Source organism: Nilaparvata lugens, chromosome 3 (assembly GCF_014356525.2).
Source record: "Nilaparvata lugens isolate BPH chromosome 3, ASM1435652v1, whole genome shotgun sequence".
NCBI lineage: Eukaryota > Metazoa > Arthropoda > Insecta > Hemiptera > Delphacidae > Nilaparvata > Nilaparvata lugens.
Genome location: NC_052506.1, coordinates 40,322,325 through 40,348,008, shown reverse-complemented (window position 1 = coordinate 40,348,008; position 25,684 = coordinate 40,322,325). Strand labels below are relative to the sequence as shown.

The following is a 25,684-nucleotide window of genomic DNA, read 5'->3' as shown; positions in this document are numbered from 1 at the left end:
GGACAAGACAGTACCGATTTTTATTATTGTTGTAGGAGTGAAATAGAGGTAGAGAGAGAGTCACGTCACGTCGGCCATTTTGGAGGGAATCTGACTTGTCTCTGTCGCGCTGCCAGTTCGTGTCCCCAAGTCCCGGGGCCCGAGACCTTATAAATATCTGAAGAGGAAGCGATAAAAATCGTCCTGGAATTTGAAGATGAGGCAGTCTGCTGTTTTTGGAAGATGGGGACAAAACTAGTGCCGCTGTGAAGCCACTCCATTACATGGCCGCCTCGGTCGCCGCTTTGCTTGCTTCGTCATCAAACCTACTTCCCGCTCTGCCCTGCCTCCTTGATATTCATCGCCCGCAACCGCTTTTTTCCCTCTTCCTGCGATTCGGATAGAAACAATATTGGACGATGAAATATTCATGGCTCCCGACCGCTGCGATGCGATGCGAATGTGGCTGCCCACCCTCAGACGTCCATTACACCTTTTTCACTCTATCGCTCTTCTCTCCATTGCCAAAATCACCCCTCACACCACCCACCCCCGCAGTGAATGATCCGTTACTATCGTTTCAAGAAATCCCTTGAACGGCATCCGTTTTCACAGCTCTTACAACCACGTGCACAAAACAAAGGATCTCTTATTCGAATATTCTGATCTTCTCGAGTATCATAACGGATAGTATAACATGGTAGTACGACCATCAATCTGAACTCATAGAAGGATAAAGTCTTTTAAATCCAACAGAATAATCTGATTCCCACGTGTTGATATGGAATGCATTGCCAGTCTTTAGAAATCAGGTGAAATATGAGAGATCCTTATCAATTACACATATTTTTCCTTGAACTTCCAAAATGAAGTGCTTTGAAACAGACACTTGAGACTTGGGAATCTAAATTTGAAATGACTTGAAAAATGGGAATTCAACCTTGTTAAAACTAGTGTAATATCTCGGGTAGCTAAGATATTAAAGAATTGTTTTTACCAAAGTGTAGACGTGGTTAAATAAAGCTAAAGTTTACTCTATGAAAATTTGTTATATTTAAATATATATATATTTATATTGGATCTCTTGCTTTTCTTTTCACACGCTTCTTTGTTGGCTATCGGTTGTTTCTTTCTACTCATCTTCTTCTTCTTCATCTTATTGGCTTCTCGCATCGTACGTCCATCCGTAGATTCCGATTCGGTGCTATTTCTCGGAGATAAATCGTCAACTCGTTCTTCTTCTCTCTGCTTTGTTCGGATCTTCGCGTTTTTTTCGAAGCTACTAGAGTCTGTAAGCGGCTGTTCTCGCTGTTTCTCCGGAACTTCGTGACTACTATCAACTACATTCACTGGCTTACACTTATCTACTACGTTACGCGTTCTTGTCATTCCTCTTCCCTCATTCGCTTCTCCAAACGTTATTTGGCGTCCTACAACATCAATTCTAGAGCCTAGTTTGGTTAACAAGTCCCAACCTAAAAGCCCGTCATATTTGACTTGAATGGGTGCTATAATGAATTTATGTCAAACTTCTAATTGTGCTACTTTCAAGGTCACAATCTGAGTTCCTGCCACTGATAACGAATCTCCGGTCACACCCCTCGCCGAAGTATTTTCTTTTTTGAGCCATACCCCAGGTATGCTTTCCTTTAGAATAGAAATCTCGGCTCCCGTGTCTACCAAAAATTTCTTGATCTCTCCTTCAACAAATAAACTTCAAATCATTGTCCTCCCAATTTCCGAGTTGAGCAATGAGTTTTAAATTTTGGATGAATTCGCGTACACTCTGACTTCCTTCTTCACCCGAGAACGACTTCACGAGAGATTGTACTCCCAAATCCTTCCTTACAGATGAAGTGATTTGGCGACTGGCGTGGCTTCTTGAATCTTGCGATAATAATTCTGACCTAAGTTGGTTTTTCTCCGCTTCGTTACGTTCATTCTGAGCTCTAAGTTCCGCTAACTGTCTCCTTAATTCGTCCATTTCGGATGCGTTTTCCGAGTCTCCCGAACTTCCCGGATTTAGCACGTGTGACGGAGGTTTTGGAGGAGGGTTAACATCGTCGTGCCCCATGACCATCGTGTCCGTAGAGCTCAGTAGGATGAAGTTGTTATATCTTATGAACTACTCCGCCAAAATCAGTACTATTAATGATTTCTTAATAATGAACGATAGAATTTGAAATCAGATAAATTGTACGATAATAATTGAACAGATTGTCACTAAAGACTCTTTATTTCGGTCTAAGGTGATAATTTTGGAACGCAATAATTATTCTTATACTCAGCAATTAATAACTCGAAGAAAGAAAGAGAAAAAAAAATTGAAATGGTTAATTTTAAGGTTTGATAATTTGGATTAAATTTCAAATTCTTCCGTTCGTGTAACAAATTTCAAGAAAGCCCTTCGTAAATTGTTTTTTTTCACAATCTAGTGTTAGAAGCAAAATGATCCCACATTAAATATTCTTACATCAATGATTAAGTTCTTACATTCAAAAAAAAACAATCAAAATCAACTTTTCAATAATTCCAGTATTTAAAAATTTTGGTCAAAAGATACGCAATTTGGTTTCAATTTAATCGTAAAAACTTGTTAAAATATTTCATGATTACTTAATATTTTGTTACACTCAAACAATTCACAGTATGTAATTTTACTTAGGCAGCCAACTAATAATAATTTATTAATCATCAAGTTCTTCGTCGAGTAGTGGACTAACAAGATCAATGACTAGTAAGGAAGCTTCCATCAACAAATCGTTATATTCGTACATTGGAAGCAGCTCCAATAAAACCTCCACTATTTCCTGTACTAGCGTTAAAAAGTTACGTTTTCCAATTTTATAATCAGTGCTACCCGACATTTTTTTTTTTTTCAATCCACTGATAAATTATTCTACTGATTTCTACTGTATTCTATATTTTTGGCATTCTTGCAGCCAAATTCCACCGAACTGCCACCATTGTAATATCTCGGGTAGCTAAGATATTAAAGAATTGTTTTTACCAAAGTGTAGACCTGGTTTAATAAAGCTAAAGTTTACTCTATGAAAATTTGTTATATTTAAACATTTGCTCTACCAAATTTTACATCAATTTTGGGCTCTATTCTGGCTGCCTAGCCTAATACAAAAAAAAAACATTGAATGAGATTTGGACTGTTACAATAAACAAAAAACAACCTATCGTTATGCAAAAACATAAATAAACATAGTTCGATCGCCCCGTGTCATTAGAGTAGAATTAATTTTGGGACTCACCCATAATGAAGACGTCGAAGAAATCCATTAGGTGATGATTTGGGTGATCCAGTTCCGAAAAGAATTTGTGTCCGAGCGCGCTCCGTTCGCTTCAACCGTTAAAAGAAGAGTGCCCAGAAAGAATGCAATTTTTGTCTCAGGTCCGACTCTTCCTAGGCCTACACGTGGAAAACTAGACTACGGCAGGGGGGGAAGAAGAGCCGGAAACTGTTGATGGGACGAGTGGATGGAAACTATCTTTCCCAGGCTGGGATGCAAGCTAGGCAGTTCCCAACCCTGAGAAAGATCCTCACCTCGTCCATCGGTTGAAAAAAATGCAAGCTTTCTGTAGCCTATGCTAGGCAGCCAGCAAATAAAATATTAAGTTCAATTTTCGCTAATTCCAATAATACTATTTCAATTGCTTCCATTACACTAGGAAGGCTTTTTCAAATTTTTGAACAGCGCGCGCTACAGTTCATTGCCAACCTCTGCAGAGTGATTTTTTCTCCCACGTCTGTTGCATCTCCTTTCTTCTTCATGTTCTTTTTCTTTCCCCCGCTTGTTCTAACCTCTTCACTTCTGTTTCTGGTTCTTTTGATGACTCGACTTGAATGGCTGAAGAGATGTTTTACATCAAAATCATTGATCGTTTGTGTGAATAATTTCGGCAAGTATTTATTGGCAACTGCAATGCCGATTGAACTGGTTTATTACATTGACATCTTATTCTTCAAACATTTATTCTTAAGCAACTGCAACGCTGAGATATTATTGTGTTAGTTTCACTGAAATCTCAAGTTTCAAGTATTTATTGGCAACTGCAACACCAATTGAACTGTTTTATTACATTCACATCTGATTCTTCAAACATTGATTCTTCAGCAACTGCAATGCTGAGATATTATTGTGTTAACTTAACTGAACTCAAGTTTCACTCAAGAATTTAGCCTTCTACAACGTTTAATTTATTGACAACTGGAACGTCAAAACCTAGCTATTGTGCTATGACTTACGAATTCGTGATTTGTCATACATAATTTTGAATTCCACTAGTTTTCCTTACTAGCTTGTTAAGGTTAGTTCTCACTTTTGAACTTTGAATAGTGCTATTGCCACATTCAAATTACATGCACTTGAATTCAACCTACTATTTGTGTTCTGCCATTTAACTATACACTCAACCACATATATTCCACTGTTATTTACAATTCTACATTCCTTTGATGATTGCATCAAGAACTTCTTCAAGTACTTTCAACAACTGAGATTTCCTTCTGATGGTGCTGGGCTTGGTTGTTGGATGATCACTGTATTGGTTGGGCTCTATGTGCTCACAACTCGTTCCAATCCATATTTTATGTCCCTTGTGACCCTCTTCAGCTTCAGCGAGGTTGGAGCATCCACAAAGGCGGTATTCGTTCCAATTTATTTATTCATTTGTACTGTTTATTGTATAATTGTTACTAGTCAATATTGTATTACACTTATGACTATACTGAAAATTGATTGGTGTGAATTGAATCTTTATTCAATCACTTATTTACCTGCTTTGACTATACTGAAAATTGATTGTTGTGATTTGAATTTTTATTCAATCACTTGCTTCCCTATTTCGACCATTTTGAAATTCACTGTGTAAAGATGTAGATTTTTGCCCCACGTGTTGGGTGACATTGTGTGATATGGTAAATTGCAAATCCTACACATGTGATGCGGTATTCTTGATATTTATAAGAGCGGTTGCTAAAATCCCTATTTTGCAAATAAATTTGCAGAAAAAGTTAAGGCAGTCCGGCTCGCAAATATGCTGGGTTCAGACCGCAGCTCTAGCTCAGTGGTGGACGCATGAATTTTCCAATAATTAATCACCACAGGGTTCAATGACTGGTGATCCATAATTCTTACCGTTGCTTCCATGAAGTTCTTGAAGAATACCAATAAGGGAGTCAAAAAGATAATTGGTGACTGATTATCAGTAACCATATATTCAATCGAAAAAATGAAAACCAACTATGATCTTTAGTTGATTTTTAAAACGCTCATCATGAATGCAGGTATTTACCAACTTACCTTTCTAAAATTCCTTGGAACTTACAACGCCAGTTCTTGAAGTTCTCTGGATCCTTATATGATATACTGTGGACTTATTAAGATAATTATCAGTAGGACCTTTCTGACTGAGTAGTATTTCTATCATCAAAGGATGATAAGTAATAAATGCTCTGAATAAGATCAATATTAATTGACTCACTGATTTTATATGCTGATGAGTTAGGATATAATAAAAACTTCTATGACTTTGTATGCTGACATAAAACATGAAATATATTCCCATGAAATAATATATATAAAATATTCTTATATTTATAATTCCAATATATATAAATTCTTTAATAGTTAAACAATTATCACAAGGTTTATTAGCATTCACAGTTGTAAGCTTGAAAAATTATAAATTTGTATTTAATACTGATACATGGACTTCAAGTCAATTCAGAATTCTACAACTTAAAACCTGTTCGGTCTGTAGATTCAACATGACATACTTTGATCAATGAGCAAATAATAATTAATAAAAATGACAATTCAATAATCTCAGGGTTTTATGAGTTCGTGCCGTGTATGGAAGTAAGCTTCCCACATAAATCAAGTAAATTCATAAAACGTTCTTATAGACTATATGATAGCATTCAACACGTTGCGAATTTCTTAAACTTGAATTAATTTATATAGCGCTTTGATCAATTCCCCAATTCACTATTAAAGGCCGGCTAATGAGCTCATTAGAACTAACACTCACAGTAATGATGCTCTTGAAGGTCTTGTAGAGTGAATTAATTATTTCCAATAATTGATTATGTAGGTCCTTTTCATCTCTGCTGGACTTGCGTATGGTCCAGATTTCTTATAAATTTCTTTCAGTATTGAAAATATATTTATGGGAACAGATTACAATTAAGAACTCTTTAGCAACACTGAGTTCACAAATAATCAAACATTAATTACATATATTTCACATTTAACAAAGGGATTGGCTTGATGATTTTTAAATTTAATAGGAAGTAAGAACCCTAATCTCCATGTGCGTTTTCACAGATCGGGATCACAAGTCAGAGAGGAATGATTTTCAGAAAAATGTCATCTCTTCCTTGAACGATTTATAAGCTTCTTTCTGATTGGCTTTCTAATCTTAGTAAGACTCAATGCAATTGGTTACTTCAGATTCAGGGTTTCTCCAACTTTGTTATACAAAGATAAATGAAAATTTGTTACATAAATAAATTAAATGATAGACTAAAAGTATTTTAATAATTAAATCTCGATACATGATGCTATAAAATGATGTACATATAATTTTTTATGTGAGTTTTGTGTACTCTTGGTTTTCATACTTTTTTAGATTGCAATAAAAAATCGTATAACAATAATAGTTGTCCTTATCTATTTACATAAAACTTCCCTAATGTATATAATATATATTGTGTAAGTAAGATTTATAATCTAATTCATACTGGTTGGTCGAGCAATCAGCTGATTCTTTAGGTATCGATTCAAAGAACTGTCAATTGATCCTAGATCGATTGATTCATTTAGAACAAAAACAATGAATTCTAACCTCAAATGTACATGCAAACTTTTATTTTTTATGATCTGTCAATAATAAATAAGCCGCTTCATAATTTTTATTTCTGCCAATGAATTCTCATTATTGTTGGATTACAACTTTGCTTGGATCTCTTATCGCTTTAGATAATATGATTACTCTTTATCACAAATAACATTCGATTTTACTTGAGTGGTACTTTGACTAGACTATCTTTCCCTTTCTATTTTATAATTCTATTAAAGCTCAATAGTTCATTTGAAAAATATTTTGTGGTGCTAAAATACCACGTGACAACTGTTGTGAAAAATATCACCTGCCAATGAGGTTAATTGAATTTACTATTTAGAATTATATTTAATTTTGAATATTAGTCTATGCATTTTTTCAACTTTGATTTAAATTCAGCATTGTAGATTTCCTTACCTGCAGTTCAAGTGTAACTTCATTCTGAGATTCTAGCTATTCTTTTGATCTATTATTTCAATTGCCTTTTCATTAATATATTGATTTCATGTTTGCTGGTTCATTAACTTGGTTCTTTCATTTCAGACATTGTCAATAACTTTGAAATCTACATCCAAAACTATTAATTACATTTGCTCAAAATTACTTGGATTGTTCAATTCCATTCTCTTGCCAAAATTGTTGGCCTTGAATTGTATTTCATAATTAATTTTATTCCTTTTAAATAAATTCCTTGTTCTCATAATCTGACTTTTATTGGCTACATTAGCTTAATTCCTTCTCTGTCGAATATTGAGAGAGAATGCTGTACAGTTACTAGAAGGTTAGGCATTGCTAATATTCTATTAATTTTGGAAACTAGAATGCTAACAAACCTCATTTGAAGTATATTTAAATCTGCAGTCTCTTTCTATCCTATTCATAACGCTTCATTACTACGCTCGTAATATATTCATTCGCTACCATATTGGAAGACTGGAGAAAGAAGAAACTATATATATTTCTGAAGAGAACGCTTCCCACAACTTCTCTTCAAATAGTTTATTCCTAATTGAGTTCTATCATATAGAATCAAGGTGTCCAAATTTGAACACTTGATGAATACCTGAAACTGGTTATTTCATCGAAGTAAATAAAAATGATGCTAGTGACTATTGTGATTAATCAAAACAATAAAACTATCAAGTAGCCCTATAAAAATAAATTCTATCATAGTATTAATCTAAACAAAATACTACTATTGTATATTTGAAGTTATTATTAACATTAGTTAATCCCACTATCACACATAATATAATATTATTCTAACTGGGAAGAATACTACTATTGATTCTATCACGCGGAAATTTGAAATCTCATATCATTTTCAATTCATGTGATTTTTATTCAAATTTATTGAAATCAAAATAGCATCATAATTCATTATTATTCTCAGTTTCACATTATACATACTTGTTGTAGGGTAACAGGACCCATGACCATCTATAGTGTGATCCACGTTATAATGGCAGTGGATAAAGATAGAAGAATAGCGATGCCAATTTTCTGCATTAATTAATTATATTTCTACACCATCAAAAACATAATTGTCATCGTTGTGGACCTAGAAAAGGATAGTACCACCGGCTTTGTCGAATGATAGACAAGGATAGCAAAACCGAAGTTGATCAAATACTGTCATTATAACGTGGACCTCACTATATGCCTGTTGTCTTCTTCCATTCATATTATTGTATAATATAATGATTTGTGATTGTCAATAAATGGAATAAATAAATGGCGGATGAATGTAGGCGTGAACTCACCAGTGTGAATGTAGGTGTGCTTCTTCATGTCGGACTTTTGGTGGAAGCGCTTGCCGCAGAACTGGCAGGGGTAAGGCCGTGTGTCCGAGTGGATGAGCAGGTGAGTGGACAGCGTCGACGAGCGCTTGAACGTCTTGCCACACTGCTTGCACTCGAACACCTTCTCCACGCTGTGCACCGACCTGCGACAACACAACCACCTGTGCTCGCTAGTACCACTTTCAAAACTAATGTCACAATCATAGATACAAGGTCATATTACAAAATGAGTCATATTTCTTGGTAATCATATCACAAGATAATATTTACATGTCATGTAAATATTTTATATGATAAATACATGTAATAATTATTGCTTCAATGTAAAGTTGATCATTGTTCCAATGTAATAGTTCCATATAATATAATCAATGAATGAATGAATCAGTAATCCATGAACATTCAATTGCTACTGATAGATACAGCTGTATAATTTTTCGAAAGGGTGTAGGCCTACGCTGTTCAATTCGATGTTTTGGTGAAGGAAGAACTTTTGATTTTCGCTCCAGAGAGAGAAAATAGGAGTTAAAATTTATTTTATTTAAACATTTATTATTTATAATTTATTATTTTATTCCATAATTTAATTATGACTGAACAAAATCCCTAAATTGATCCAAAGTATCATCAAATTCTCTTGGAGATATTTCTAGGAATATTTTTTCACATTTTTGGATTTTTCAACATGTTAATTGAAGCATTGAATGGAACATTCACAGATCCACAGATCCCCACTAAAACTAGTTTGTTTCATCATTATTTTGGAAGGCGAGCATCTTTCTCCCACTTTTATTCTCCTCTCTAGTGGACAATTTTCAGAGACCATATAAGTCAGTCGATACAGAAAACCCAATCCATGGTTAATAATTGATACATTATGGTTATTTATCCATTCAACAGTGTCACTCGATAACAAGCAAATTGGAGGTGAAATGTCAAAGGTTAAATTGTAATTCAACACAAAGTATTACGTTTGTTATTCATTGTAAATCATTCATCATCATATATTATAATATGCTTTGAGATATTTTATATTATGCTATATTTATCATGTACGTAATTAGAATTTTTTTGTCAGTTTTCCTGCGCTCGGGCGCAGTTTTTTCCTAATTATTCTGTGAAATGTTAGTTCCGAAAATGTTATTCTGTATTATAGCAGGAAGGAAATAAATTTGATCTTGATTCATACTTGTTACATTGATCTATCACATTTATATTATTCTACAAACTCACCTCAAATTTGAGCATACTTTATCCTGAAGAAGTGGTTGCTCATGTTATTCTAAATGTGTGTGTTTGTAATAAATTGGATTGAAGTGAATTACATCTTTCCGAAAGAGATACATCAGCATCACATTCAAAATTGAAATTGATTAATGAGTCAGTGGATTGACAGACTGTATTGTATAGGAGGACAGACTGTATTGATTGAACTTGTCAATTATAAATTGTTCTGTTTGGATGAAAGTTCTTTATTTTGATTCTAATACTGAGAAAAGCAATCGAATTTATGAATTATGTATTGTATTCTACTTTTTTACTCAAGTTACATTATTATTATATAATGTATTTCAGTTTATTTCTTTCGACATTTGTAATTTCTTCTTATGGACAATGAATGAATTTGAATTTGATTTGAGACAGAAGCCTACCTATGCTGGCTGAGACTGACTTCGGCGCCAAACGTCTTGTTGCAGAGCTCGCAGGCGAAGGGCCGCTTGCCGTTGTGCGAGCGCCGAGCGTGCACCTCGAGGCCGTGAGGCGTCGGAAACATCTTGTCGCACTTGATGCAGCTGAAGGCGTCACCGCCCCCGACGCCTGCCGTCCCCGCACTCACGCCACCCACAGCGCCGCCTCTCATGAGCAGCTGGTGCTGGTGCAGGTGCAGGTGATGGGGGTGGGCGTCGAGTGGGCCCACTTGCAGCAAGTGCTGTCGCAGTCGGAACAGCTCTTCGGCTGTCGGTGCCGCTGCAGCTGATAGCAAGCCACCGCTACCTGCGCCGTTCGCACCTTCGAATCAAAAAATAAATGGTTCTCGAATAATTTCAAATCACTTTATAGATATTGAATTGATATTTTTATTGATAAAACCAAATTATGAGGAATATTCAGTATAAAATTTGTTGCAAATGAATCTAATATTATTGATTTCTTATACTGATTTATTATAACTAGGGATGTCAATTCCGGGATCCCGGTCCATTATTAATTTGATACCTAACAATCCCGGGATTTCTTAGCGTCAATCCCAGGAATTTCTTTATTAGAAAACCTGAAATTGTGAATAGTATTTATCCAAAAACAATTCAATATGGAATTCATCTACAGTGATGAATATGAGTTTTGCATGACTAATTTATTGTTCTAAGGTTCAACTCACATACGACTCAGGTCGAGAAGAGACTCAACTCTAGTCGAGGACATGTGTTTAGAATGGTGAGGTCGCGGAGACTAGAATCGACTGGTCTGAGTGTCACCATTTGGAAACACACATGCTCTCTACTAGAGTCGAGTCTCTTCTCGAACTGAGTCGCGTAAGTGTGAGTTGAGCCTTAGTGTTTGACCAATTTATTCTACAGGCACAGCCTACAATTGCATATACATAATATACTGTACTCTGTATTGGCTAAATAGAATTCACATAATGGGTTCGCGTCATTCTCAGAATGGTTGTTGATCGGTTCAACATCGGTTTCAAGCCTCTACGTTTGTTTCTGTTTACACAGCACCACAATTACCAGTCTAGACCAGTAAGAAAAAAAATTAATTCTATACTTAAGAATCCTATACTATATTAATAATTCCATTCAATATTAAACATTCTATTGTATATTGATAATTCTATTCTCTATTAAATTTATATTCACTGATCTGGATAGCGCAATATTAGCAATAGTGCTGATGTAATTCCCTTGAAAAGCTATCAGAACTTTGAAAAGACTTCAGAAATCAGTAATAAACAAGCACCATCTATTAACTCTCTTATCTGTCTAATGATTCATCATATATCTTCTCTCTCTCTATCATAAGTAGAATAGCTAGTTGAAGTGATAATACAGTTAACTCTACAAGATTTCATTTAGTAGTGGTACAGCTTTTGAAAAAAGTTACTCCTAATCTTGAAAACATTTATAGGAATGGAATGTTCAACTTTAATTTGTTTCCTAATTAATGTTTCATTTAAATAACATCCTCTCCCTCTATAATGAGCCTTTTTTTATCTACACACACTGTTACTGAACATGTAATTTAGGAGGAACAATTTGTTAAAAATGCATGAAACTGATTTTTGCCAATCCCGGGATCCTGGGATTGATATTGGATAATCCCGAAATACCGGGATTGGAAATCAGTCCGGAGTTCGACATCCCCGATTATAACTTATAAGGCCTACCATATACATCAGAGTTGTCCATCTTACGGACTAAGATCTTGAAATTTTATTGTAGGTAAGTTCTCAAAGAACTGATTCTACTTCTTTTATCACCTTAGCAATTCGTCTAATGGTGCTCAAAACATTGTGTTGGAGAACTCATAATTTGTCAATAGCTATTGAAAAATTATTTACAACTGTAGGCTAGTTATTAATAGTACATCCAGTTTACTATAATTTGATAGGAATACATGCTATAATCAGGGTCGCCAGCCCATGGACGCACTCCTCTAAATATATCCCTAATTCAGTACCAACCCTAGTACCAGCTAAGAGAAACTTTCTCCATCTGGAATATTGAAGTTTTGGCTAGGAAAAAGAAATATCAGAAAATAATAATATTGTCCTTTCCCATTGTCTTTTTTTCCAAAGAATAATGATTTTTCAAGAAAAAGGTTAGTTTATATTCGAATGCTCATGGTTGATGGAAAGAGTTCCAGTTCTGCCAAGGATGCAACTCGAGAAAGATAACAATACGAGCATTTTATTGGAAAATTCTACCTCATGGCTCATGATAACTCAAAAAGATTTCTCCCAATTCTTCATGAGAAACTCTGAGTATTTCACATCTACAGACAAATAAATAATGCCAAATGCCAAACTAATATTTTCCATATCAAACTATAAAATTTAGAGTTTATTGTACCTCTAGCATGATTTTGTAAACTTTTTATTATATATCACAGTGGCAAATGAAGGAAAATTATATTTGAATTTTGAAGGATGTGTTACCGTGAGGAGGCGTGGAGACAGCGTTGATGGCAGCGGCGGCGGCTGCAGCACCCAGACTGAGGTAGAGCGACCCGCTGAGCAGGTTGCGATTGGCGTCGACCAGGTCGGGGCATCCATGCAGCGGCAGTCCGCCCGCCACCCCCCCGAAGTGATGCGGCCGCAGCAGGTGGTGGGGTACTGGGGGTGAATCCTTCAGCAGCAGCTCCGAAAATGGCAGCCCGCCTGGGTAGAGCAGCGATCTGCAATCGAACAAGGCAACATGAGGCAACGCTAAAGGCATTGCTTGGAAAATAAGTATAGCTATGTGCTATCTATCATACTATAACGTGAAGCTGGATGATTTGGGTTTGATAGCTTAAATTCGGTGGAATAGTAAACAGGCAAGAAAATTATATTCAATAATGATGGAATATTAAATAATGAGAGATCGCTAAAGATTCATAAATTAATTGCATTTGAATTGATGTACTATCAATCAATACTATTCAAATTTAATTCCATTTGATCAAACAAGTACAATTGAAGCTAGTGATTCGAAACTATGATAATAATTTAAACCTATAGTAGAGTCCTTTTTCATTACCATTACCAAAACAAATTTTTAAAATTTAAAACAATCAGATATGGAAGAAGGGTTTCCCTGTACCATTTTGCTTTTGCAATAAATTTTCACTGAGTGAAATTGAGTCCAGTTGAACGACGTGCTCCATAGGATTTTGGAGAGACTGTAGAACTCCAATGGATAATGGAGGGAGAGAATTATGAAATAGATGGAATGGTTTATGTTGTCTCGAAAGTCATTATCATTGTATCCAGCTGTATTATTTCTTTGTAATTTTGAGCTAAATTCCAAACATAGACAAGACAGGAAGAGAATAATTACAATAATTGAGGTGATTGCAATATCAAAACAAACAATTTCTTGGAAAGAACAGGAACGGTTAAGAGAATATAAATGTGCAAAAAAATGGAGCGTGATGTCAAGAATCAATGATAATAGGATAAGAATGGTAAATTGATCAGAAAAATCAATTTGTCGGGGCTAAAAGTTATTGAAAAGATTCAATTCACAGAATCAACAGGATTCATTTGAATAACAAAGAATAGTTTTAATACCAACCTTGTAACAGAGACAGTTTCGGTGAATGTGGGTCGCCGCCTTTGTCGTGGCAAGTCGGGCCTGAGGAGAGCGCTGACCGAGAACGCCTGCGAGTTCTTTGCTATGGGGGGTGGAGGCGGCTGCGGAGGCGGACTGTCCACCTCCAGCTCGGGTGAGCTGCTGCCCCCATGGCCCCCAGGCGAGCTACTGCCTCCACGGCCCCCGGCCGAGCCAGCCTCGTCATCGTGCCAGTTGCCGCCTTCTGTCATGGTGGTGACGTCATTGCGAGCGCCACGTCCTCTGGCGTCGTCATCATCCTCGTCGTCATCGTCACACTCCCCCTCCGACGACGGTCTGTCCACCAGTCGGTCCACGCCGAACTTTATTCCTTCTGTAACAGAGCACATAGGCCACTTTAATGATTGAGAACGATTTCTTCAACAATAATTGTGTTTTTTTCATTAATTTCTTTATCAAAAATGTTGAGTGAAATGAAATGAAAATAAGTTTCATCTGCTGTTGTTGTCATTGACAGCTGAGCCCTATTGCGTGAGTGAATACAAGCTAATATTTCAGAAATTCCTCTAATAACCAGCTGACTATTAAGGTACATTTTCGTTTATGCGAACTTATCCGATGTCAACCACGATCGGGTCGGGCTCAATTTCAAGATGGCTGAAAATCAGCGATTGACTGTGGATGAAACGTTTTCGTTTGCACAGCTGGGTCGCAATGTTAAGAACCTGAGCCAAGGCTATGATGGAATTATCCTTCTGTCTCACCAGTTTCATCTGTCGTGACTTTTTCCCAAATTTCGTTCTCCTTGATTATATTTTTATACTCTTGATGCTTGTGATCGAATAAAATCCTGTATTCTCTGATATTTTCAATAAATTTTCATCATCAACTTCACTAAACCTTCTAGTCATTTTTCAATTACTCCTGGTCTTTTCTTTGACTGTTGCCTGCTTGACCTTCTGTGAGATATTTGAGGATAGAATCCCCTGCGGATGGCCGAGAGACTGCTTTTCGAGGAGTGCTGCCGCAATCGAACGCGTACGAAGTTTGGTCCGCAGAGAGAAATTTGCATAAACGAAAATGCTCCTATGATTCAACACAGAAGCAGTCGGCCATTTTGTTCAAGTCCGCCCCAGTAGCGGTTGACGTGCGATAAGTTTGCATAAACGAAAACGTACCTTCAGGGGCCGGTTTCCGAGCTCGGGATTTAGCTAAGTTCTAGACTTTGAACAGCTGGAGTCAGAAAATTGGCTTTCCGAAACGGGACGTTGTCAGGGCCAGTTCAAGACATTTTTCTAGTGTAGGCCAACAATATTCTGGCGTCCCCCCCCCTCAACAAAAAACACTTATATGGTTGTAAGGATTATCTCTGGATACCTTTTGAAAGATTAATGATAATTTTGCTATCAGAGGTACAAGCAGCAATTAATCAAATGGAGGAGAGGGAAAGGCAGTGGGGCCGGACAACATTCAGGTGGAATTCATCAAGCTTCTTGAGGAAAAAGGATTCAAGAGCATCACAAATCTTTTCAAAAAGATATACTGATCCAGCAATATACCGCATGTCTGGTTGGTCTCAGAATTCATTGCTCTTCCCAAGAGGCCGGGGGCAAAGAGATGTGAGGACCACCGTACCATAGGTTTCATGAGCTACCTTTTGAAAGTCTCCCTCATAATAATTCATTGAAGAATTCACAAGAGATGTGAGGAACAAATATCTGGGAGTCAGTTTGGTTTTGTCGAGGCAACGAGAAAAGCATTATTTGCTTTGAAATTTTTGGTCCAAAGGTGTAGAGATGTAAATTGTGATGTTTTTTGTTGCCTAATTGATTACCAGAAGGCTTTTGACCGGGTAAAACATGAGAAAATGGTTGAAATAGTGAGAGGAACAGGCATTCATGAAAAGGTGTTGAGGATAATCATGAACCTGTAGTGTGGTCAATGAGGGTGGATGGAGAAACAACAGGAGAGATAAAGATAAGAAAAGGAGTTCGACAGGGATGTGTCTTGTCACCGTTGTTGTTCAACTGCTATTCTGAACAGATCTTTTGAGAGGCATTGGATGGTGAGGACAAGGAAGGCATACCAATACAAGGTCAGAGACTTAACAATATAAGGTATGCAGATGACACCATAGTACTTGCTGATAGTGAAGAAGGTCTACAGCGTCTAGTGAACAGAATAGTTGCAGTAGGTCTTGATATCAATAAAATTCATGTTGATCTCCAAACACAGAAACGATAATATAATAGCACAAGGACTACCTTATTATTTCATCTACCAATGTTATTACATCAGTGTCATTTTTATCGGGAATGAAAAAATTTCAAAATAAAAATAAATTTCATAGTGAAAATAATGCCCAAATATTCATCAATCACCAGAAGTTGGAGTGAGTGGAAAACACAATTTACTTGGGAACAAAAAGAAATGAAAAGTGGGACATGACACAAGAGATATTATGTCACACATATCCAGAGCAACAGCTGCCTTCAGCAGCAATGGACGAAGTTTTCAAGAGCCGTGATGTTAACATTGCAAAAAATCAGACTTCTGAGGTGTTACATATATTCTCTATTTTCCTGTATGGAGCAGAGTCATGGACATTGAAAAAGAAAATTGAAGCTTTAGTATTATAGTTGTACCAAAGAATGTTCAAAATATCTTGGACAGAGTATGTAACAAATGAAGAAGTTCTAAGATGGATGAAGAAATTTAAAGAAATTCAGAACACCATCAGTAGATATAAATTACTGGTCCTGACACACAATGTGCTAGACTTCTCCACCTAACCTAACCTAACCCAACTAAAATCCCACCTCACCTAACCTAAGGTCAAGGTCAAAGGTCAAGGTCGAGGTCAAGGTCTAGGTCAAGGTAAAGGTCAAGGTCAAAGGTAAAATGTCAAGGTCAAAGTCAAGGTCAAGGTCAAAACTTTGGGAAAAAAGGAAAAAATTTAAAAAAAATGAAAATAGAAAATTTAGAAAAAATTGGAAAAAAATACAAAAAATAAGAATACTTAAGAATGAAAAATGGAAAATAAATAGCAATAAATCAAAAATGGATCAGAAGGCCTCCCACTCACTCTGGAGTGTGTATATAGTGTACGCAACAGTGGGAGGACCATCAGTGTTCAGTCAAGAGCCATACAAGACACATATCCTGTTCAGTTCTAGAACCAAGCATTTTAGCACACTGCAGCACAGCTACACACTGTGAAAAAGTATCCTAGGACACACCGCCACCGTTTTCCTCAATAAAATAGTATAATATGTTCAATGAAAGTAGCAATAAATTACTAATTTTCATTCCTCAAATCCTCTTTACCCATTTACAAGGAGCTTGAATATCCAAACAGTAATGAGATATCCTCTGCAGTGTATTGGGTAGCATGTATGCTTTCAAGAGTCTCATATATGAATCCTAGAATGTGAACAAATCATTGAATCACAAGGGATATATTATCTTAAAGTGGGAGAGAAATTACTTTTAACATGGCTCTTTCTTGAAGACGGAGAGGTTCGATGCTTTATCCTCTACTAATCACTCACAGCATTCTCCTTCTTTTGTGTCTGTGTGAGAGAGCTTTGCAATGTGATGCACCAACACTCCCCTCCAGCAGCTATTGCTGGCAATGTTCCAAGTCGTTTACAGGGATGTTTTCATCACAAGAACATGAAGCAAAATGACATGGCGCATCCAATTGTGCACAGGATGTCTGTCTTCGTCTACGCTATAAACTGTGGAGGGAGAAATGAGTTTCTCCTCTTCATGTTGAAAGTAATATATCTCAGACTCTACTTATATTTCCCAGAACAGTATCTAATAGTATTCGATGAGTGTTCAGTCACTGTTCAGTCAGTGTTCAGTGTTCAGTCACTGTTCAGTCAGTGTTCAGTCACTGTTCAGTCAGTGTTCAGTGTTCAGTCACTGTTCAGTCAGTGTTCAGTCACTGTTCAGTCAGTGTTCAGTCACTGTTCAGTCAGTGTTCAGTCACTGTTCACTCAGTGTTCAGTGTTCAGTCACTGTTCAGTCAGTGTTCAGTCACTGTTCAGTCAGGGTTCAGTCACTGTTCAGTCACTGTTCAGTCAGTGTTCAGTCACTGTTCAGTCAGTGTTCAGTCACAGTTCAGTCACTGTTCAGTTGTGTTCAGTCAGTGTTCACTTTCAGCTCACATGTTCATGAAGCTGCAATGAGCTTGGATATAGTTGTTAAAGTATACATAACTAGCCGTCAGGCTCGCTTCGCTTGCCATATACGTCTAGCCAGGGGGCTCCGCCCCCTGGACCCCCTCATCCAAGAATGAGATCAGCAGGCTTGCTTCGCTCGCCTGCATTTTTCATTTCAGCATTTTTATCATATGTTAGGACAATCCAGTCGGGGGTCCAGACTAAATGTCTGGCTAATCGAATATGGCGAGCAAAGCGAGCCTGATGGCTAGTAATATAATATTCCCAGGATTGAAGTAGCAGTGCCCAATCAATTTTTCCGTGATAAATGCATTTAAATCTTCAACTTGGTGCCAACCTAACAAAGTCAACTCAACTTAATGCCAACCTGACAAAATTATTAATTTAGTTGCCAGTTAACAACTGTTTCGAAGAAGTACTCTATTTAGATTATAGTTCTATAGTAACATATGATATGGAAATTTCAATTATAATTAAGAGATTGGGAGAAGAAGAATATACATGCTAAAAGACGAACTTTAAACCCTTAAAAACAACCCTTAGAGTTAAAATATTGCCAAAAGATTTCTTAGTGCGCCTCTAAAGGGCCAACTGAACATACCTACCAAATTTGAACGTTTTTGGTCCAGTAGATTTTTAGTTATGCGAGTGAGTGAGTGAGTGAGTGAGTGAGTCAGTCAGTCAGTCAGTCAGTCAGTGAGTGAGTGCCATTTCGCATTTATATATATAGATAAGCAACAAGTGAATAGATATCCATTGTGGTATAATGGTTAGCGCTTCTGCATTCCATTCTAGAGTCCTGTGTTTGAATCTCTATTGTATATAGGTAGGTTAAGGGAATGTAGGTAGATAGAGGGTAGGTGTAATTGTTTGTAAACCGTTACACCATGATGGATACCTTTGTTGAGATAACTTCTTTCAATAGATCAACTATGATTCAACAGGAAAGTTTTCATGTTTCAACTGGTCTGTATGACATCATAATGTACTTATAGCCAAGTGATAAGGAAGTTGAATAATAATGCAAGTATATAGTATCTATTAACAAATCTTAATTATTGAAGAGAATATACAAATGAAACAGCTTCTCTCCTCTTCTATAATCATTGGTCCTATGATACCTCTCAGCTGACAGCTCCTCATGCTCACAAACTCTGCACTATCGATCAGGTACATCACAAGAAAGATCATCATCTTTGTCATAGAATTTGTAAGGTGTGCACATGATTCTGGAAGCAACTGCCTTGAAAATGATTATTCCAAAAGCTGGATCACCTGACTCTCCATCCTCAATCCTGAATCTCTTAACCCGATCAGTGCCCTCAACCAGTGAAAAGCCTGCAAATATAATCTTCTCCTTGCCCAATCCTAACAGAGTCAGTTCTTGGAGACCGCATTTGAATTCACACCAATAGTGTTCTTGCGTATCAAAAAAGTTCAGTACAATTTTCACATCCTTGTTCTTCTAGTCAGGCATCTGTTGGAGATCCACAATGGTGACCATGCTGTGTCCCAGCTTGAAGAATGTCTTCAACAACAGTTGTGTGTCATCAAACAGCATACTAAACTTGATCGGGAGTCCAGGCGGGCAATGCTGCATTATAAATTTGTTGATTCCATCCTTCATATTCTCCATAGTGTGGGTGAAGACATCGGTCAGGAACTGATGCATACATCCATTGCTGACAGCTGTATTTTCCAATGGATTATGAATATCACCTCTTCTATAGAGAACGCTGTCCATGCTTACTGCATTGACAACTGCCTGTCATTTATCCCGAAGTCTGAAGCAAGCACAAATGTTAAAATCATGATCTGGACATGATTCCAAATGCATCGTTGACAAAGTCTGTCAACGGGATAATACAATGATTATATAGTTCCTCCTCAAGCTCAATCACTGCATACCGCAGACATATCTCACTGTTTGACAACATGTTGTAGTAGACTGGATACCTCTCAGTGCTGACAAGCCTTCTTATACCAAACAGAGAAAAGTGGTGGTGGGGATAACTTTAACTGTTTCAACAGATCTATGATGATGTCACCATATCATGACTTATTTCTCAATTCCTCTTTATCATTAGTGATATAGGAAGAAATATCTTATTCCATATAATTTGAGTCTTCAAACATAAATCCTCTATGGTGTAGTGGTTAGCATGTCAGCTTTCCAAGTCAGAGGTTCCAGGTTTGAATCCAAAGCGGTGATGGTAAGTTTTGAAGGTCAGTATCAACAGAATCAAAGGAGATATTTTTTCGTATGTACAAGTCAGAACACTCAACTATACCTATCACTAGTGGGTAGAGAAGAGGAAACAATATTTTTATTCTTCCCATATATGCATTTATTTTCCATTATAAAACAGAATATCTATATTAGTGATTGGAAATCCTCTTCTATTTTTGGTGGTTTCATGATAGACCTCTGCCGACCTTTCCTCACGTTCTGAAATGCTGCATACTCCATCAGTTTGTACAGTTTCCCGAAAAGCAGCACTGTGGATAGATATGAGTAGAGCAGGGTCTCCTGGACAGCCCTCAGTAACTCTAAATCTCTTCAAAATCTCTTCACACATCCATCATCTCTGCAGTATGAGAATCCTGCAAAGGTGACCTTCCTCTTGTTGCTGATAAGAGTTAGACTCTTGTCACCACATTCAAATTTACACCAATACTTTCGGGATGAACAATCATCAAAGATCAATTCAATCTTGACATCCTCATTTTGCCAATTAGAGACTTCATCCAAATTTACAACAGCTACTTCACTATACTTGAAACTGTAGATAGTATCCAAAGGTACTCGTTGGCTATCACCAAACATAACATAGCCTTTAAAGTATGACATTGTCAACAGTTAGCGATTGACTGATGTTCAAGAGACAAACGTCTCCACTTACATGTAGCCTATAATGATGGTGGTGGGGGTGAAAGTGTATCATAAAACAGTAAATTAAAATGAATGTTTATTTATTGACATGGAAAGGTTACAACAAAAATATCTATCTTCAAGCATTGTTTTCATAATCCAATCATGGGTTGAGTTCACAATATTGAGTGCACAGAGTAGTGGTGCATCCATAGGCTCCTTCCTTGATCCAGTCAGCTTCTTCTGCACAGACTCCACATAGTTGAGTAGGTAATGCTCCAGGCAGTAGCTTCCATGTCCAGCGCTAGTCCTCAGCAATTCCTCCAGGTTTGGTATCTTGTAGTAGAGATAGGGTGATGTCAAGTCAACATACTCTATATTCTCCTTATCATCCAGCTGCAGCAGCTTGTCCAATAGAGCGATTGTGTCATATCCATAGACATAGATCTTGATCGACTGTCCCAAGTTTGCTGTCAGCCAGCAATTGTCTAATTATATCGCAAACAATTGGTTTCAGAGCTTTGTAGGGAAGATGTTGTTGACTGGCTCCTTTGACAATCTTAGTCCATGTTTAGCTTGATGTAGACAATTGTTGTCAAACACTGCACTAGCTCTCAACAGAATATCTGGGTAGGGTGGTTTGAAAAAGTAGTGATGAGTTGTTACATGATGATTATCATCATGTTCCAGTACTGCCATCTCCTTCACAATGAAATCATGGCCCAGTCCTTCAAATCCTTGAAAGTTTATCAGGTAGAATGGTAGTGGACCAAAAATGTTGCTAGCTCTTCTCAGTGTAAATGTTGCAAAGTTGTTGTCTCCAGAATTGCTACAGCTGTTGTCTCTACTACAGTCCTCAAATACCACGCCATCATCAGAAGCAGTATGTAGGTCAGTAGTACTTGTAGAAGCATCCTTCATCAATGGTTTGTCTACCACATCCTCTCCTTCACTTATCTCTCCATCTTCCCTAGTAGGGAAGGTAACAGTTGCTGACTTGAACATGACTGTATCACTCAATGCTCCAAATAAGAATGACCTGCACAATCCAGATCATAAGTATTTTATATTCTCTCTATGCTGACTGTGCTGGACTAGTCAATGATTGGTACTCTTTGATCATTTCATGAATCATTAGGCAGTAGTCTCATGTATTGGCAGGTATGTTGTTTGTAGCTTCAAACTCAATCCTCACATCAACACTTCCATTGTTAATGTTGTCTCACTTGACAGCCTTTTTCATTTAGATAGTCAATGCTCACAGAGGTTGAATGTCAAATGACACATTTTGCATTAGCACTCCTTTTATCTATTTCTCTAGGTTCTGGACCGCCCTCCATGGGAGACATTGCCACCTCCACATCCTATCCCTGATTCCACTTTGAGAATAATAGCACTATCTCACTTATGCTGTCCCAAATGCAGAGTAATATCAATCTCCTCACCTCTATTAGTTATCACACGTCCTGATAGATTCAGGTCACCAATGGTAGCCTAAATTTATTCAAATGTTTCTCGAATTTCATTGTTGGTGGGCTTCCATCTTCCTTGAGTTGAGGCATGATGATTCTAGCAGTCTCATTGTTGGAGTACTCCTCATGATCTTTCATCCTCTGCTCGTCATTATTGTTGATGGTGTAGTGTGTAAATCATCTATGACAAATGATGATGCAGTATTCATCTTTAGTGAGCTGACATGTTTTTCAAAGTTTTTTATATAACAGTAGTGACTGTTGATATTTTCCTCTTTTTCTCCATGATTGGTGGTGGTGGCTTCACTGATGTCCTGAGTGGTGGTGGTGGCCTCACTGCTGTCTTGATCGGTGGTGGTGGTGGCTCCAGTACCATCATTGTTATGGAGGAGTAGTAAATCAGAATGATTCCCCTTCATTTCTTTTGCAAAACGTCTCAGATAAATAATACACTTGGAATCCACCCCATATACATTAAGAGTTACACTCAGATTATCCCTCTCAAAACAGTCAATTTCATCAATGGTGGTGGAGGAAGATATCATTGAAATTGTATTTTTCAACGAGCTAATGATATACATTGTTAACACATTGAGGATTTGCTCCTTGCACATGTTTGGCAAGGATTGCCCACTTGAAGCATTGTTGATCGCTATTCTTCGGATTGATGATGGCTTTTCTTGCTGCAATTTTGGCTGGCAGTTCAATGTAGGAAGATCCTCGAAGTGGTTTGTGCTTGCTTATGCATATGAGGAGACAGTCAATGATGAGAAGTCTCCATCCACTAGAGTTGCCCTCGAACTTGGCCTCTTCTTCCAAAATCTTCTTGCATGCCTCCCTGATAATTCCAACAACATTGTTGACATTGAATATTGAATAGTTTGGAGTCTTAAAGGCCACATTCTGAAATTCTCCCTGCTCAATGTTCTTCTCATCAAGGTGGCTGCATTGGTATGTAGCCTCCAACACTAGGTTGACCTTGATTGGCCTGTGTGTCTGGAACTCCTGACCTATAACATCAATGATCTTTGTCTGTAAGATGTTTAGTAGCAAGTGGAAATCCTTTGCTGGGTTGAGTGGAGAGTTTTTGTTGTAGAAGAGTGTCCGAAGGTTGTTGTTGAAGGCCTCCTCCAACATACAAAACTCTCCTGACAAGCTGCTGGTCTGCTGGCATCTGGTAGCTTTGTTCATCTGTAACATGTATACAAGAAGATTAATAATAGGGTGCAATGTAGGCAGCGATCATCTAGAGTGACACAGTCATCTTGAATGACATGTCTTGCACTTGCTCTAGATGTTCAGCATACAATTACTATATATATATATGCTACTGATCAATCATAGCCAATCATAGGATGGTGGTATGTTCAGAAAGAACAATGTTTGAAATCAATATTCTGATGTTAGGTTAGGTTGGAAGAAGTTACTAGTAACTTCTGCAGACCCAACCTAACCACAGTCCATTGTCTACAATTGTTGACATATTGTTCTTAGAGCTCCACAGGCAGAAACATACTCATTCACAAAATATATTATGCATTACATTATGAGGTGCTATACCAAAAATCATCAGAATCATATGAAGCTGCTGACATTTCGCTCATAGAGCTCAACAAGCATGAAAACTATTATTCACAAAATATGCTATGCAATACATTAAAGTGACACCAATCATAATAAATCAATACAGCTTCATCTTTGAAACAAATTCCTCTATCTCTTTCCAAAACATACTATAAAAACATTTGTTTACTAACCTTTCTACACAATTGAAGATCAAACTGGTGGTGGTGCGTCCTAGGAAACTTTTTCACAGTGTGTGGCTGTGCTGCAGTGTGCTGAAACACTTGGGACTAGAACTGAACAGGAGATGTGTCTTATATGGCTCTTGACTGAACACTGATGGTCCTCCCACTGTTGTGCACACTACATACACACTCCAGAGTGAGTGGGAGGCCTTCTGATATGATTTTGATTTATTATTATTTATTTTTGATTCTTCATTCTCAAGTTTTCTTATTTTTTTTCAATTTTTTTTTTCTTCCAAACTTTTGACCTTGAATTTGACCCTTGACCTCGACCTTGACCTCGTCCTTGACCTTGACCTTGACCTTTTACCTTGACCTTGACCTTAGGTCAGGTTGGGTTGGATTTTTGTTAGGTTAGGTTAGGTTAGGTGGAGCACATGGTGTGCCAGGATCGGTAATTTATATCTTCTACCATTAAGATCCGTAAGCTTCAATAGTTAGGACACATAATGAGAAATGAGTCCATATACACTCTGCTGCAGCTCATCATGCAGAGGAAAATAGATGGAAGGATAGGTACATGAAGACGAAGGATATGCTGGTCAGACAATCTTAGGGAATGGACCGGGAAGACATCTGTTAAACTTCTCAGAATTGCTGTCAACAGAGTCAGACTTGCCCTGTCTGACGTTATTTTTGTGAATAACGGCTTGCCTGGCTTGGCCGCAGTCGGTAAAGCATGAGTGCAAAAATATATAACTCTGGTTATGGTTCTCAGAATACAACTTAGATAAAGTTCTTATAAATTCGCTCTATGCTGACTGTGCTGGACTAGTCAATGATTGGTACTCTTTGATCATTTCATGAATCATTAGGCAGTAGTCTCATGTATTGGCAGGTATGTTGTTTGTAGCTTCAAACTCAATCCTCACATCAACACTTCCATTTTTTAGTGATTCATTTTGGCAGGAGCAATCGAAAGCAAACAACATTATATTATCAATGCTTATAGCTCCTGTCTCAAGTAGAGGTTTACTTGAGAGAGCATTATCATGATTGTAGACTTCATTGAAAGCTACATACATGTTGTTGACAGGATTATCATCGCCATCAATGCTCTCATACGGGTAGTATTTGTTGTTTAAAAATACTCAAATATCCTTCATACTACCCTTGTCAAATTTTGAACTGTTTGCTGCTGCTACACCTCATCTTGCAGTCTGCAGGCCAACTACTTTGTAGTGTTGCTTCTCATGCTGAGTTGTTGACTTGACAGTCCATGTATGTTTTGTAGTTTTTGGCAAGGTTGGGTACTCGTACAATTCCCAATGTCGAAATGGTATACTGATTGGTGTATCATTCTTCTCAATCTGTAGCAAATGCATTCTTACATCATCAGTCACTTCCAAATATGGCATTCTCCACAAAAGCTGTGTGATTGTAACATTAGCACCGAAAACACACACACAATCATTGAAATG

General features: G+C 37.3%; 1 protein-coding gene across 3 annotated transcripts in view; it reads right to left on the bottom strand.

Moving 5' to 3' along the window:
• LOC111044099 (zinc finger protein Gfi-1-like) overlaps positions 1 to 25,684 on the bottom strand; it is a 122,675-nt gene that overhangs the window by 46,120 nt on the left and 50,871 nt on the right. For 2 of the 3 annotated variants that reach the window (XM_039423794.1, XM_022329167.2), the window contains exons 3-6: positions 13,925 to 14,294; positions 12,805 to 13,043; positions 10,292 to 10,649; positions 8,601 to 8,800 (exon numbers count right to left, since the gene is read on the bottom strand). In XM_039423794.1, the coding sequence (XP_039279728.1) occupies positions 8,601 to 8,800; positions 10,292 to 10,649; positions 12,805 to 13,043; positions 13,925 to 14,294 (1,167 nt within the window). The remainder of the gene's footprint in view (positions 1 to 8,600; positions 8,801 to 10,291; positions 10,650 to 12,804; positions 13,044 to 13,924; positions 14,295 to 25,684) is intronic. The other variant, XM_039423795.1, reaches the window with a different exon arrangement.